Source organism: Belonocnema kinseyi, chromosome 1 (assembly GCF_010883055.1).
Source record: "Belonocnema kinseyi isolate 2016_QV_RU_SX_M_011 chromosome 1, B_treatae_v1, whole genome shotgun sequence".
Taxonomy (NCBI): Eukaryota; Metazoa; Arthropoda; class Insecta; order Hymenoptera; family Cynipidae; genus Belonocnema; species Belonocnema kinseyi.
In genome coordinates, this window is record NC_046657.1 from 165340835 (window position 1) to 165357171 (window position 16337).

General features: G+C 35.0%; 1 protein-coding gene across 3 annotated transcripts in view; it reads right to left on the reverse strand.

Annotated features, from left to right (window-relative positions):
- Nucleotides 1-392: 392 nt before the first annotated feature.
- LOC117173931 (glutamate receptor ionotropic, kainate 2-like) overlaps nt 393-16337 on the reverse strand; it is a 28370-nt gene continuing 12425 nt past the window's right edge. For 2 of the 3 annotated variants that reach the window (XR_004467215.1, XR_004467214.1), the window contains 13 exons: nt 6580-6734; nt 6361-6502; nt 4620-4922; nt 4304-4522; nt 4025-4228; nt 3861-3945; nt 3495-3771; nt 2299-2497; nt 2005-2230; nt 1805-1920; nt 1543-1692; nt 1153-1477; nt 393-599 (listed from right to left, as the gene is read on the reverse strand). Coding sequence is in view for 1 of the 3 variants with exons in the window: in XM_033362586.1 (XP_033218477.1) it covers nt 1289-1477; nt 1543-1692; nt 1805-1920; nt 2005-2230; nt 2299-2497; nt 3495-3771; nt 3861-3945; nt 4025-4228; nt 4304-4522; nt 4620-4922; nt 6361-6502; nt 6580-6734 (2265 nt within the window). In the remaining 2 variants the exon portion in view is untranslated. Of the gene's footprint in view, nt 600-979; nt 1478-1542; nt 1693-1804; nt 1921-2004; nt 2231-2298; nt 2498-3494; nt 3772-3860; nt 3946-4024; nt 4229-4303; nt 4523-4619; nt 4923-6360; nt 6503-6579; nt 6735-16337 lie in introns of those variants that run through there. The other variant, XM_033362586.1, reaches the window with a different exon arrangement.

Here is a 16337-nt window from a genome sequence, read left to right on the forward strand (position 1 = left end):
ATTTCTCATGTTGACAATTTCTGTACTTTTGTTTCCTTTCATTTTTGTATAAAGTAGTTTCCTGCTTCCTTCAAAGTCGTTTTGTATTTTTATCTCTTCTTCTGCTCTAATTGTATCTTTACTTTCTTTAACGTTTTTTTAAATAGAATCGGCTTTGTAGTCATTAGTTTAATTTAAGTAAGTTAAACAACATTTGAAAAAAAACGATAAGAAGTGAGTTTTTGTAATTAAAAATTCATAACTCACGTAATTTTTAATATTTTTTCCTAAAACTGTAGGGTGATGCTCCTAAAATACTACACGTAAAAAAAATTATTGCATTATTGATTCTTCCAAAAATGGTATTTATTTTGCAAAATAAAAACTCTATTTTATGGTCCAATAAAACAAAAATAGTTCAAATAGTTTTTAAAAAATAGTTATTGAAAAATAAAAAAGTAACATAAAAAAAACTGTTTTTCAAAGGTGTTATTACTCTTGCAAATCTATACAATCGCTTCAAAGGCGTTGCACAGTTCTCATGGCACATCGGGCAATGGCAAGCGATGTCAAGCGATTGCTTGTTCACGAACCGAGCGTCGCTGTAAATTGCAGGCCACCTAAAAGAGCAAGAGACTATAAAATAATACAAAAAAATATTTCAATTTAGATGATAAACTTAAATTGGAAATTAAACAACAATCAGCAATATCAATGGCACAAATTTTGGTTGAAAATCACTTTTTTTGCTCAGTGACGGCACAACGGGTATTAAAGACCCTTTTGACGCTTCCCGCTCTATGCTAAACAAATTTACCTTTAGTTAGTGATGTCAATTGCTGGTAAAAGTCGACACGTGGTCCATTTTCTCGAATTTAGTACGGTTAATTCGAGCTTAGAAATTTGTTGGGGTCTTTTTTTACCGATTGTGCCAGTTCAGGGTTAAGTAACGCGATTTTTTTTATTTAAATCATTTTGTCCTTTTAAGTATTATGGCAATTTTATTCTCGACTTTATTTAAACGCCAGAAAAGCTCGTTAAGGGATATAATCACAATCCTTTAGAATAATTTCGTTTATGAGCATTTTACGAAATTTCACGTAAGATTAGGCTTTTTTAATATAAACATTTCTAACTGATATATGGTGTCTTTATGATATAAATGTATTTTACCTGGATTTTCCTGCAATAGCTTTTTCCATAGTAATCTATGTAACTAAACGAATAAATCCTTTTCAATATACTTTTGTATTTTAAATATAGATTTTATATAATTATTTCATTAGAAAAACTATATCTAAGATTTTAATTAAGTTTTAGTTTCTTCACATGGACCAGTGGTTACAACAGAAGGTACAAATCCATAAGGAGGCGTAGAATCCTTAGAATCTTTTGAACTTTTATGCGATGAGTCGTTCCTTTTTTTAACTGGTTTGCTAGAACCACTGAATTGTACTATAAATTTTATTTCGTCTATCAGTTCCTCTTTAACTGAGACCTATAAATTAGGATTTATCATTAGTTTATTTGGAATTCTGTGTTCTCTTGCAATATTTTACTTACATTGTACTTAAATGAATTGCATCCTATTTCCCATAACATTTCCACCAATGTCATGAAAAAGGACAGGACAATACCAACTGCCAAGACTAAGTATACTCCTCCTAAATTTGACAGATTTAGCTTACTAGGTGCGCTCGTCCCAGAATCTTGCTGCAAAGTCGAAGTTGTAATATATTTTCTCCAAAAATATCAAATAAAGTATGTTATTGAATTTATAAAATATGTCTATAAAGGGAAGAAAATCGTTTCCTCAGTTTCGTACCTCACATCTTCCACCTCCACGTTTTTGTTTCCACCACTGAGTTTTCAAATTAGCAAGTATTCCATTCTCTTGAAGTTGAAGCACACCAGAACTCAAATCATTACGGTAAGTTGAGTCTAAAGTAAGATTATTTTTAATAATTATAATTTTAAAAGTAATTATAGCGATTATAAGTTTGTAATCAAGTTTCCGCAACTTACTTTTTCTCATAGCGATTCCGTAGCCTTTTTGGTCAAGAAGACCATTGACTTGATCAAGGTCACATTCTCTTTCGCTTAAATATTCAATTGTGGAAGATTCCATAAAATATGCATAATCGCCTTTCAGTACTTTATCCTTTCCTTCGTCATTTGAATCAGTCAAACATTCTGCAGCATTGTCCATCATGAATTTGTACATATTTTGATACATAGAATTGGTCGAATGCTGAATTAAACAAAAAATGTTTGTGAATGTAAAGAATTTTTAACCTTCGCGTGTCAAGGGTAACTTACTTCAAAAAATGAGAGTGTCGAGCCACCACGTTTTGCACCATACTTTATCTTATCCTGACTGGCGAGCTCTTTAACGTTTGTGAATAATGTTTCAACAGGTTCTGCAGTCAAGAATGCAGCGAGATTGGCAGTATAGGAGTTTGCCATAATAAGACAGAAAAACCACCAACTTCCGGCTAGCATTCTCGTTGAAACACCTCTGTAATAATTAGAATTATTACACTAGATTGTTATAGGAATATTTTTTATTCCACACTCGACCAAAATTGCCAACTTTTGCCCCTAGAAATAGGGGAAAAAGTAGCATATATTTCCCGTAAAGCGCATTTTCGGTGGAAAAGTAAAATGAGCGAGAAAAAAATAAAATTTGCGGGGCGCAAGTAAACTTTGCGGGTTGAATGTAATGGGGGCTATAATAAGGCAGAAAACCCACCAACTTCCTGCCAGCATTCTCGTTAAAATACCTCTGCAATAATTAGAATTATTACAGTAGATTGTAACAGGAACATTTTTTATTCCACATTCGATCGAAATTGCCACCTTTTGCCCCTGGAAATAGGGGCAACAGTAACATATATTTCCTATAAATTGCATTTTCGGGTCGAAAGTAAAATTTTCGAGTCGAAAGTAAAATGAGCGAGGCAAAAGTAAAATGAGCGAGGCAAAAGTGAAATGAGCGAGGCGAAAGTAAAATGTGCGGTGCGAAAGTAAAATGTGCAGGGCGAAAGTATTAAGGGCCATAATAAGGCAGAAAATCCACCAACTTTCGGCTAGCATTCTTGTTGAAACACCTATGTGATAGTTATAATTATCACACTAGATTGTAACAGGAATATTTTTTATTCCACACTCGACCGAAATGGCCACCTTTTGCACCTGAAAATAAGGGCGAAAGTAGCACATATTTTCCGTAAACCGCATTTTCAGGGCGAAAGTAATATCAGTGCAGCAAAAGTAAAATTTTCGAAGCAAAAGTAAAATGTGCGGGGCGAAAGTAAAAAATAGTCAATCAGAACTCGAGCCGCGAACAAAGCTATAGAATAATACGTCGGACTCGCATTTCAGGACCCAAAGGTGGTCAGGTAACACGGAATGAAAGTAGATTTTTCCCTCGGGTAATTACTTTCTGTGGTAACAATCTGCTCCTTTCGCCCCTTGTTACACAATGTACTATTAAGTAAAATGTTCATACATACATAGGTGCGAGTTCAGACCCTTGCTGCATCATAGCACCAATAGTGAACCAATAAGCGTTTTTAAGAGAGAATTGATTATAGAGCTCTTCAGGTTCTTCAATACAAGGATAGGGATTGTTCCACTCTTCCGGACACATTCTTCCAATAATGAAAAATTCGAGTGACACAAATATCCAAGCGCCAATTGTGTAAATCCAAACCTCATTAGAAAATGGTGACAAGAAGGACATCAACTTTGGTGGAGCTTTCTTTGGTTTTGTGAATAAGATACTGATTCCTAAAAATTTAATTCAATCGTTGAGGTATTTGAATTATACACTGAGGATTATTATACTCGCGCGCGAAACATTAGATTAACATACTAACCTAGATTCATAAAGGGCATAGTAAAATCCACTGCACTCTCACGTTCAGCTGTAATTGTCAAGTCCGTAATTGCTAACTCGGCATCCTGCAATTACAGATCATTAATAACAATTTGAAAAACTATCAAGTTTGAAGTACAATTCAAAATAATGTAGAATACCAACATTATCCATTATCTTCCTGAGCATTCCAGTCCATTGTCCGGTTTTATTGTCGTAACTTCCATAAACTGGATCATGTTGTACAAAAGTATAATTAAAACCCAATGCTTTGCTTAATTCAATAATAACGTCTACTCCGAAGCCTTCAAATCGATCATTGCCTACTTTCTTTATTGATGATTCTTTCAGCATTGCATACGGTTTTGTCTGTGAATCATAAAAATTCAAACAAATCGCAAATGAAAAAGAAAGAATCATTATTTTTATGATTGTTCTACAAACCAGTGATATGAGTACTCTAAAAGTCATATTTCGGAGAGTTAACCCCGCATTCGGATCAGTTACAGTATTTTCCGGTATCCAGTCAATGTTAGTGGTACTGTTCCAAGTTCCAATTTTTGTTATTCCATTCCAACCAACATTCAAAATGTCAAGCTGAAAGTCCGTACGAAATCCGTAGGTGTCAAATTTCACCAAACCTGTTAGGCCTCGCATTTCAGTCTGCAAAGAAGAAATAAATTCAGAAAAAATGTACGAAAATAAATAGATTGTAACATAATTTTAGGCTATACATATTTTGATCTTCATAAGATCTTACAGATCTTATGAAGTTGCTCAGGCTTATTCCATGTTCCCAGCTTTCAGATCCATCACAGGGCAACTGTTTCAATTCACCCTTAACAGAATCACTGAGTTGCTTAAAAGCTCGTGCAAAAAGTTGAACTCCATCGAACATTAAAGCTTGTTCTAAAGTTAGCTGGTTTGCTTCAGTTATCCCTAGGGGTGCAAAGAAATCTTCTATTATTCTGCGGACCATGTAATCTTCAGGGTCTATCAATCGAACTGCGGTCAAATTCATCCCCGAATATTGAAAAGGTTCTAGGTCAAGAGTGTGTAAGTCCTGAAATAATAAAGTACGTGTATTTTTTAGAGTAGATAATAATGTAGTTAGCATATTTTTGAATATTTCGATGTATCTAAATGAAAGCACCATGTCCCGGCAGAAATAAATAGAAAGGTTTTCTATTTTTGAATGATTTGATGTTTCTAATGTTATTTAAATTATATTTTGAAGCTTCCATACTTGTCATTCGAGATGAAAACTTTTTATTTCTTCCTACCGAGATAGCACCCTGTATAATTTGTATACATCGATTCGGTTTTCCGTATTAACGATCGTTTTTTTTCAAATCAATTGAAAGCTTTTCTTTTTATCTTTAAAAAGTTTCATTTTAAACTTCTCGCGGAAAATTAAGCATAGATGATTTTGCGGAGTAGCCGAAGCAGTGCTCAGTTGATTTGGATATTCAGCAAGCTAACCAGGATTGGTGGAAACAGTTTTCCGGATGTGGTATGTTAAGGTTACAGAAATGTTTAAATAGAGTTTTCAACACTATTTAGAATATTTTATTTCTTAAAAATGAATTATTATAATTTCTTTAATGTAATTGAATCATACGAAATGCTAAATTAAAATAATTCGAGAAGTCGCGAGATGTGCGTCGCCGATTAGACTGGGGGCTTCACAGGGTGAAACTAAATGTAAATCCATTAGGTGCGCATTTTTTCTTTCGATTTTGCGCCTTAGTTTCTGTGATATCGAGGTTTGCGTATTGAACATGATATTTACGCTCGAGCGCTCGACTACCGGGGGATCCTGTTGCTCATGCTTTGGCTCTACAGTGAGTCAAGCGCAACTACCACGGTAAATACTCAAACCTCGGTATCTCGGAAACTAAGACCCATACAATTAAATTTAAATTTTTCAAAATTGTATAATTTCTAATTGCAAGCCTTAACTTTTTTTAAATTAAATTAGAAGCGCACAAACTTGAATAATTTTAGAAGGTCAAATAAATAAGAGAATTTAAATTCACTTAATCAATTTGCAGTTTTTGTTTTTTAATCGGTCGGATTTTAATGGTCCCGAGTAATTTAAAATTGTTCATTTTCAAACAACTCGGTTTGGAATCGTTCAATTCGATTTGTTTTTACGCCCAAATACCGTGAAACAAAAATTGTTTAATTTTGATTACTGCTACTTTAAAATTATTAGTACAATTTTTAATATTATTTCGAGATCGTCCAATTCTTAAGGTTTGATTTAAGATTGTAAATGCTTCGAAATTAGAATTATTACGAATCAGGTTCGTTGATTTGGAGATTTTGTTTTCTACTTTAAATTATAAATTACTCGTATGCTGTTTTAAAAGTTATAACTTGAAAGTTTAAATAACCGGAAAAAATTCCTATTTATGAGTAAAGCGGGATTATTCTTCTGAAAAGAACACTTTTTAAAGATATAATTTACTGTTTTTATACAATTGTAAACATCTTACCAAAGAACAGATAATCATTTTGTACCTGTCGGATATTAAACCGACTTGTTGAGCCTGCGTGAGTACATCAAGAAGAATTTTAATATCACAATCTATAATAATATTTTCTTCTTTTGATCTTTTGACTTCTCTTAGTACAGCCCTAAAATATATTCAAGTAATTTATTGTGCGAATTGCAAGGTTCTTGATCGTTTATTTAATCAGTTTTAAATACTCGCCTGTAATCTGGACCTTCCATACGACGAATCGTTACCGTATAGCCAGTAGTGGTATAAAATGTAAGAAGTGGAGTCATACGAATTAAACTGATATCACTGTCATATATTATTGTGTAAGTTTTCCATTTATAGTCCTTTACAAGATGATAGAAGACCTAAATATAAAAGAAAAATAAACCAAATAGATCTTATTTTCAGCAAAAATTTACGAAAGTGGTCGTTAAATGTCACAGGGTGTGGCAAAAAAAGTTTTCATGGACAAATTAGTGAAGAGCTAACAATTTCGATCTGATTTAAGTCTTTTTTAATGCAAGTTAACTCCAGGTATTTTGTGAAATTTGTGAAAGCCGATTTTAAAACTTGATTTTCTGTTCATTTTTTATTAAATAAAAAGTTGAGATTCTACTTTTTTTATTAACGATTCCATTTGTTTGGAACTAACCTATATTTAATGTAAAACATCGTTATATCGTTACAAATTCTCGTTACAACTAATATTAAGATTAACAAATCAGTGAGTGAAAATGCTACTTCGAAATTTAAAAAATTTTGAGAATTTATTTTTTTATTTCATCTTATATGTGAAAAAAGATCCCTCCCCATCACTCCGCTAGGAATCGAACTCAGGTCTTCCGATTCCCGGCCAAGTGCTCTACCATCTAAGCTACTGGAGAGAGAAAAAAGAATCTTTTTTCACAGACGTGCCATATGGCAAGTTTTTCTCTCAAGAGTCATTGATGTGAGTGATAGGAAGTCTGTATTATTATCGGGATCGTAAATGATCGATTAGATGAGATACTTATTATATTACGTGAAAATATATATCTGCACTATCGATCTAAAATGAAACTCAAAATCAGAATTTTACGCTTTTATAAAATTTTTAAATTAAATTGTATTTGTAAAAAAATGTTTTTTTTTACAAATCCTCGCCCCCATTCGCTCCAGTGGTCTTTGAATCCAGGTATTCCAACTGCCGGTCAGCTGCTCTACCCCCCAGGTAGCAAAATTTCCGCATGGAACCCACATGGTGCATGCGCGACGTGCAGATCAATCCGCACGTCGTGAGGGCAAGGTTAGAGACAATTGTGTCAACAATTGAGTCGCATATGCGCCGCATGGCGTGTCTGCATGCATGCATCGTATGGCGTGTCAGCACGCTTGCGTCGGGATATTGCCCCCATAGTTTCAAATTTTGTTATGAGTTACAATTTTGTAAGTTACACGGACAATGGTAAAATTTTGAGAAAAGGGAGTATCTGCTCTCAATGCGAAGCACAATATTGCTCCTGTCACTGTTTAAAATATACTACAAAAGCGAGTACAAAAAAAATTTAAAGACAGTTTAATTTCATAAATAACGTTGTTTTATTCAATTTTAGAAATATCATGAAACGATGGTTAGTAGAGCGAAATTTTAAAACTGAATTGCCTCATTTTACTCCATAAATAATACCAGAATTGCATTATAATATCTTCACTTGTAGCCACAATATTACTGAGATCAGGTACTGCACAAACTGGCACGAACTATGAACACTCCACGCACTCACAGGACAGGACACGCTTATTTGAAAAACCATGCGCACGCACAACTGGCATGCAGGCGCGATATTTTAAACAGCAGAGTTTGGATAATTTAAAAAAATGAAAAAATAAGTATACCTCAAGATTTCGACTTCTTGATACTGCATTAAAATAAATCCAACAAGTGATACAATCTTTAAAATAAAACTTTCAAGCATTTAGGTATCTTGCATATTAATAATGTATGGTATGTTCTAATGAAAAGGACTTCCTTGTGTAATGGGTTTTTCAATTTATTTTATGGATTTTTAAAAGTTTTTTACATATTAAGAAACAAATTTAAATATATTGATCCTACTGATTCGTATATACAAGACTATATTTTAACTTGTTACATAACGTTGAAGTATTAGATTCCTCTTGCAGAATCATAACAGAAGACGTAAATGAAATTTACAGCTATTCTTTTTAAATTCGCACGTTACTCCGACACCTTGTCACGATGAAGGCGCACACCGAGTGCGGGCATAGTGGGGATTTACGTACGAGTTGCAAGTCGTGCGGGCACTGTGTGACTACTCCCGCAGAAACATTGCGCTTTCACGCCGTGCGGCGTGCGTGCTGCATCACGCATTGTTATCTGGGCGACTAAGCTACTGGAGGGATAGAAAGAAGAATCTTTTTTCATAGACATGCTATCTGGCAAGGTTTTCTTTAAAGATTCATAGATATGAGATACAGAATGTCTGTATTATTATCGGGATGGTAAATGACTGATGAGATGACACTTATCGCATTCCTTGAAAATACAGTAAAACTCTGAGACTGGCCGGTTTTGGGAATGAAAGAGGTGGGAATTAGCCAGATAGAGGGTAATTTTGTAGAAAACTCTTGATTGTTCACGCCTGAGCGACCGCCGCTCACCCCGCGGATCTCCTTAAACTCCTACTTGATAAAAAAAATACTCTTTTTCACAGACATGTCATATGGCAAGGTTTTATCTAAAGATTCATATGTTTGAGATATTAAGGGCCAATTTCATCAACTCTGATTAAATCCATGATTAACTAATCATCATTATTTTTAATCAATGATTAACTCAGCGTTAACCAGCGATGCGTTCTACCAAGCATTTTCAACCTCAGGTTAGCTAGTCATATACTTTGTTCATAATAAAGTCTAGTTTCTAGGTCTTTCTGTTGTAATGGCGACTCTGATTAATTAGAAAAAAATTCTTCATGAACACTCGGCGCCATATTAGCATATGATAAGACTCCCAAAGTTTGAGGTTACGAGTGTTTTCAGTGGCAAATGTAATAGAAGAGAAGTAGCAATTGTGTCTGAATATTCGTGGCCTTCTCTGAACGTGGTTAAGCATTTCATCATCATCAGATGAGTATAAAATATCATTGTAAAACAGAACCATATTTCCTTCCTGTATACTGCACTCACTGCACTTGCACTTCAATTTCGGGGTCATGTTACTTTAATCACTGATTAACCTCCATAACCAGCCATTATTGGACGGTTAAGTTAACCCGTGATTATTTTCCCCTAATCATGATTAAAATAATGGTGGAACGCAAAGTATTGATTAAATAAGGGTAATCAGTTATTAACGATTTAATCAGAGTTGGTGAAATCGGCCCTAAAAGTATTTATTATAATCGGGATTATAAATGACCAATCTGATGAGATACTTATCACATTACGTGAAAATATGTATCTGCTCTATCGATCTAAGATACCCCTAAAATTTAGACTATAACGTTTTTGTAAAATTATAAAGTCAAATTTTATGTGTGAAAAAAGATCGCTCCCCTTCGGTTCCGTTCGCTCCTCTGGAAATAGAATAAATGCCTTCCAATTTCCTGCCGTTCGGGTACTCTATCCACTAAGCTACTGCACAAATAGAAAGAGGAATTTTTCTCCACGGACATGCCATCTATGATTCGTCAGAGAAAACCTTGCCATGTGGAATGTCTGTGAGTGAAGATTCGTCTTCCTATCTCTCCAGTAGCTTAATGAGTAGAGCACCCGGTCGTTCATCGGAAGACCTGGGTGCGATTCTCAGCGGAGTGGAGTAAAGCTTTTTTCGCAGATAAAATTTATTCTTAAAATCTTTTTAATTTAATAAACTATTATTAACTTATTAATTTCTTAATGTCTTATGGATTTTAAATTTTAAATCGATAGTGCAGATATATTTTCACGTAATATGATAAGTATCTCATCCGATCGGTTATTTACCATTCCGATGATAACGTAGACTTCCTTTATTTCTCGATTTTTTGTTTGGCATATGCGTAAAAGCAATTCTTAGTTACCATTTTTAAAGTCCAAAGTAATTTTTGATTTGATAAACAAACTTAATAAACAAATCCATATATTAGCTATTTTGCGCTGCACAGACTTAATTCCTTAAAAAAACTTTTTTTATTTCCAGAAATAATTTTCAACTGGATGATTTTCGTCTTTTAACAGAATCAATTTTAAACTACTTAGGAAAATTCTTCGTGAAATGATACCTTACCAAAAAACAACAACTATTTATTTTATAAACATTTTCATGAAAAAAGTCACAACTTGACTACTTGCCAACAAAAGTAATTTTTTCCAAGCAATTAGAAATTGATTCGGTTGAAAAAACAAAATCTGTTGGTCGAAATTTGACAAAAATCTGTATTTGTCAATCAAATTTATTTAAATAAAGAACAAACATTGTCTCTAGGCTAACACTTCTAACAAATAAAGTACTTTCTAAGTCCCTAGTAATCGATTACATAGCAAAAAATATCTTCCATTTGTTTACAACTAGTCAAGTTGAGAGTTTGTTTAAATAATGGATCATAAAATCAACAAGTATTATTAGTTAATAAATTATCATAAGCGAAGGATTTTTCCAAGTTTTAAAAAAATGGTGCCGTTAAAAAAATTTACAAGTTCAAAATTGAAGAAAATCCGTATATTTTTATGAAATTTATTATAGAAATTAACAATTGCACTAGTATTAAAAAATCGTACATATTATTTATTGCGGACAAACTTTAGATCCATTTTGTTAAAAGAAATAAGTGATTAGATCGTAAAATGACGAAGATATGTATTTATTTTATAAATACATTTATAAAATTAACAGGCACTTTAAATATTTTGTAAATAAGTAACTAAGCATTATTTTTACTTATATCCTAACAAAAAATTGAAAAATTAAGTCTCCAAATATTTTTAATCATGAAGTAGAACTCTCACTAATTAATTTGTTTATATAAAAATAAATAAAAATGTAACCTTCTGGATATTATTTTTAAGAAATGTCTTCGTTAATAAATGAATGGTTCACGTAAATATAAGTAGTTGAAAAAACTATGATTTTTTAAGGCAAAAAAAGACAAAAATGTTAACTTTGTGGTTAAATAAAAAATTAATGGAAAAATTCAGAAATCGACTATCACAAATCTCTTTAAAATTGAATCAAAATATTATTTTACTAACCGCACTTCTTTTACTTATTTCTTTGTATTTCTTATTGCATATAATTTTTATGCATATAATTTTCTTAAACATTGTTTAGAAATTCTACTAAGAATAATATTTGTAAGACCTTTTTCACGAAAAAACTGACTTCTTTTAACTTTAATCATTTTTTTATTAAACAAATTTTATTTCTCAAATGCCATTTTTATTTTTATTTTTTATTTATTTTTTTATTTTCCCTCTAATAGCTTAATTGTAAAAGCACCTGACCGGAAATCAGAAGTTTTTGGTTCGATTCCCTATGGAGTGAAGATGGAGTAGGATCTTTTTTTCAAGAAATAATTTTAATGAAATAATTGTTGTTAAAAAGATAATAAAGTATAAAAAGTCCGTTTTTCCGTGAAAAAGTCATTGAGAAAATGTTTATTTGCTGAATTGTAAAAGCTTATTGAAGATAATTATATTGATAAACTTTTTAATAAATAAGAAACACAAAAAATAAATAAAAAGTGCAGGCACATGGAATCGAACACGGTAACTTTCAGTCATGGAGCGGAAGCGCTACTGTCTGAGCTACCATCCGAAGAGAATTGTTTTTCGCCAAACTCTATATGAAGTGTCGTGAATGTTTCAAAGTTGAATTTCTCGAAAGAGGGTAAAAAGTGCATATTACTGCTTTGTAAAATTAATACTCAGATAATGAGCTTTCGTTAAAGAAATTATGAACCAAAACTCAAATTTAAAATTGACAGCCTCCCATTGTTAATGGTATACTCTCCTCTCATGACTTTGACGGCAATGTTGGAGGTAGCATTGCTACTGACAGGGCTTCCCATGCCAAATAGGCTGATAACGAAGAGGAGAGGGACTAAGTAGAACACCAAAACCCATCAATGAAAAATGGAGAATATATTAAAGATTTTGATATGCTTGTCGCTTCCCGAGGATCGTCGGGGCGCCCCTGGAGCCACCGCTGGGGGCCACAGCATGCGGGACGGTGGCGATGGTGAGCTGCCAGATGGTCAGGCAGATCTCACTAATCAAACAGCTGACCAGCAAGAACATCTGCAACAAACGGTAAGCAGCGGAACATCAACTGTGCCTGCTGAGGTTGCTTTGGCTAGCACTAGCTGTTTGGAGCCAACCACCTCGACAGAAATACCGTGGGAGAGCATCAATTGGGATACCACAATGAAAGAGGAATTGGTGCGTCTCTATTATGAAAGTGCGAAGTTTAAAACAAACAAGGAAAAAGGATACAATTCAAGAACAAAATTTGCTGCAAAGTATCCTAATATACAAAAGGTCGCACTAAGAGATCTTATCGCTAAGGTGAAAGACATTAGGATTAATCTACATGTGACAGAAGACCGAGCAATGGAGATTAAACGACAGGTTGATTTGGCGTGGAAAAACGACGGCAATGAACATCAGTTAGAGAAAGCCGCGACAAACGGTCAAGCAGGAGCAATTGATGTTCTTCCTCAACCTATTGATGATCCAACACCACCACATCCTCCAGAGGTGGATGACCTTATACAACCAGAGGCAGAAGCAGAGGTTCAGCAACCAAAAAAGCGACGAAAATGGACATACCATATGAACAGAGATGTTATGCGCCTTTAGTTTTTTGCAGAGAAATGTGGGGAAAGTGTGAGGAGAGAACATCATAGACTCTTTTTACTTAAATACCCAGAGCTAGCCACAAAAATGAATGAGCAGAATCTAGCAGATCAAAAACGCTCAATATCTGTAAACAGACTGCTTTCGGCTGTTGAAATAGCTGCTGTCAAAATGGAACTGGAACGGCAGCTTCCTATTGATGAGCTCGCCTTGGAAGTTGTGGATAACGAAGACTTGATTGATGCTGAAGGCATAGGTGCTAGGGATAATGAACATCATGCACCGGATCTATTAGAACCACATCCGGATATTACTAACGATCATGTAGATAGGGAAATCTCAGAAGAACTACAGCACCTGGAAAGGAATTTTGATCATGCTTTACTAGAGTTCAGATATGTGGAACCAACACTGAGGCATTCTCTGCCCAAAATGAACATTACAAATCATCTGCGTACACTAATAGCACATCTCGACAGTAAGGTTTTACCTACGTATTTCAACGTAGCACAAAATGCGTTAGAGGTGCAAATTCTTGTATACTGTAGCAACCGTTAGAACGTTGGGCCGAAAAACTAGGCCTACAAATGCAGTTTTTGTTCCAGCAAGGGATCGAGATCCACCATGGAAGATGAAGTTGAATATGGATTTCAGCAAAGTAAGGTGCAAATTGGGTCGATTAACTCAATATAAAAAAGAAAAGATAACCAGAAAGCTGATGAACCATGTTAAAAGAATCATCCACCCTCGGCACATCGAGACAGTAACACCAGCAATATTGGATGAAATTTTAGACTCTCAACGACAGAGACTTGATGTTCTTACTGCCAGACTGTGTCGGTACAAGAAAAGTAATTCACAAAGGCAACAAAACCAAAACTTTCAGACAGATGAAAGAAGGTTCTATCGTGAACTGCGAGTAAAGACAAATAACCACCAAGGCACCGAAGTCCCTCAATTGGAAGATATGACTAACTACTGGTCGGGCGTTTGGGGAAAAATGAACAGATGCAATTTGGACACTGCGTTGTTCAAACTGGAGGAAGCAAGAGCAAGCAATAGCCCAGAAATGCATCTGACAAACATCACAGCTGTGGATGTTTCAGTTGTCTTGAAGAGGGCAAGTAATTGTAAAGCTCCAGGTCTAGACATGGTGCACAACTTCTGGTACAAGTACCTGACGAATGTGCATCTTGCGTTGGCAAGGTGTTTCCAGAAGATCATTGAGCACCCAGATTTGATGCCAAGTTTTATGCTCCAAAGTACTACGTATATGATACCAAAAAAACCAGACGCTCAAAAACCATCTGACTTTCGACCGATAGCCTATCTTCCAACAATTTATAAATGTCTTACAGCTATCATTGCAGATAAGGTATATTCTCATTGTGACAAGAATGACATTCTTACAGAAGAACAAAAAGGATGTTGTAAAAACTCACGAGGCTGTAAAGATCTAGTCACTATAGACGCTGTTGCCATGACTCAAGCTCGTAAGCATCAAAGGAACTTACACATGGCATACATTGACTACAAGCAAGCGTTTCCTTCCGTTCCACATGACCATTTGCTTGAAGTCTTAAAAATTTACAAAATATGTCCACGCATTATTGACTTTCTAAGCCATGCGATGAGGCTCTGGGGTACAAGAATCAAGTATTTGATCATGGACAACCAAGGATAACTGGATCAATACACTTTACGACGGGTATATTTCAAGGAGACTCCTTTAGCGCACTATGGTTCTGTTTAGCACTGAATCCATTGAGAAAAACACTAAACAGCATGTCTCATGGGTTCAGAATTCATGATAATGAGGATGGTCATCAAGTGACCCATCTTCTTTACATGGATGACCTGAAGCTGTACGCTAGTTCAGGCCAAAAACTGCAGCAAGTGATTGATGTCACAAAGCAGTTTTCCAATGATATCCACATGGAGTTCGGACTAGACAAATGCAGAAAAGTGCATTTAATCAGAGGGGAATTAGGGACCGCAGAGTTAGAGAACGAGTTCGAAAAGGACATCGAGGCAATGGCTGCAGGCGAATCATATAAATATCTGGGTATTCTTGAATCTAAGGGTATTCAACATACGATAGTGAAGACAAGCCTAATGACTGCCTTTAATACAAGACTCAGATTAATTATGAAGAGTTTTCTCAACTCGGCAAACAAAATCAGGGCGATCAACACATATGCCATCCCTGTCTTCACGTACTCCTTCGGGCTCATAAAATGGTCTAACACTGACCTTGAAAAGTTAAACAGAATTGTTCGCGTAGAAATGACGAAGCACCGAATGCACCACAGAAATTCAGCGATTGAAAGGATGGTCCTACCACGACATTTAGGGGGTAGGGGCGTTGTAGATGTCAAAAAACTGTGTGAGTCACAAGTTATACAGTTACGAGACTATTTTAACAGCAAACGAAATGTTGCGCTTTACAGAACCATCTGTCAAGCGGATCTTGAATACACGCCCTTAAATTTGTCCTCAGATGGGGCCTTGAATATCAGGCCAGAAACCATAGAGGAATTAGAAATACAATGGAGGCAGAAAGTAATCCATGGCGAGCACCCCAACACGTTAGATCAAAGTGAAGTGGATAGTGAGGCATCTAATATTTGGTTAAGAAAGGGTGTTCTGTATCCAGAGACGGAAGGATTTGTCATTGCAATACAGGACAAGGTTGTCAGTACCAGGAATTATCGCAAACACGTGTTACATCAAGACGTAGTTGACCGGTGCCGATTATGTGGAGATACCAACGAATCCATCGAGCACATTATTTATGGCTGTCGCGTAATGTCTCATAGAGAATACACGCACAGACATAATGATGTAGCGGGCAATATACATCAAAAACTTGCCCTAAACCTAGGACTCTTAAAAGAATGGGTGCCCTTTTATAGATACATTCCAATGCCCGTTTTAGAAAGCGAAGATTACATCTTAAATTGGGATGTTACTATCTAAACGGATCATTACATCCGGGCCAATCGACCTGACATCGTGATGCGAGAAAAAAAAAGGTGGGAGAGTCTACATCATCGACATTGCTTGTCCGCTTAACCGAAATTTGCAGTCAACCTATACAACCAAGATCCACAAGTATAGCGAGTTAAGGC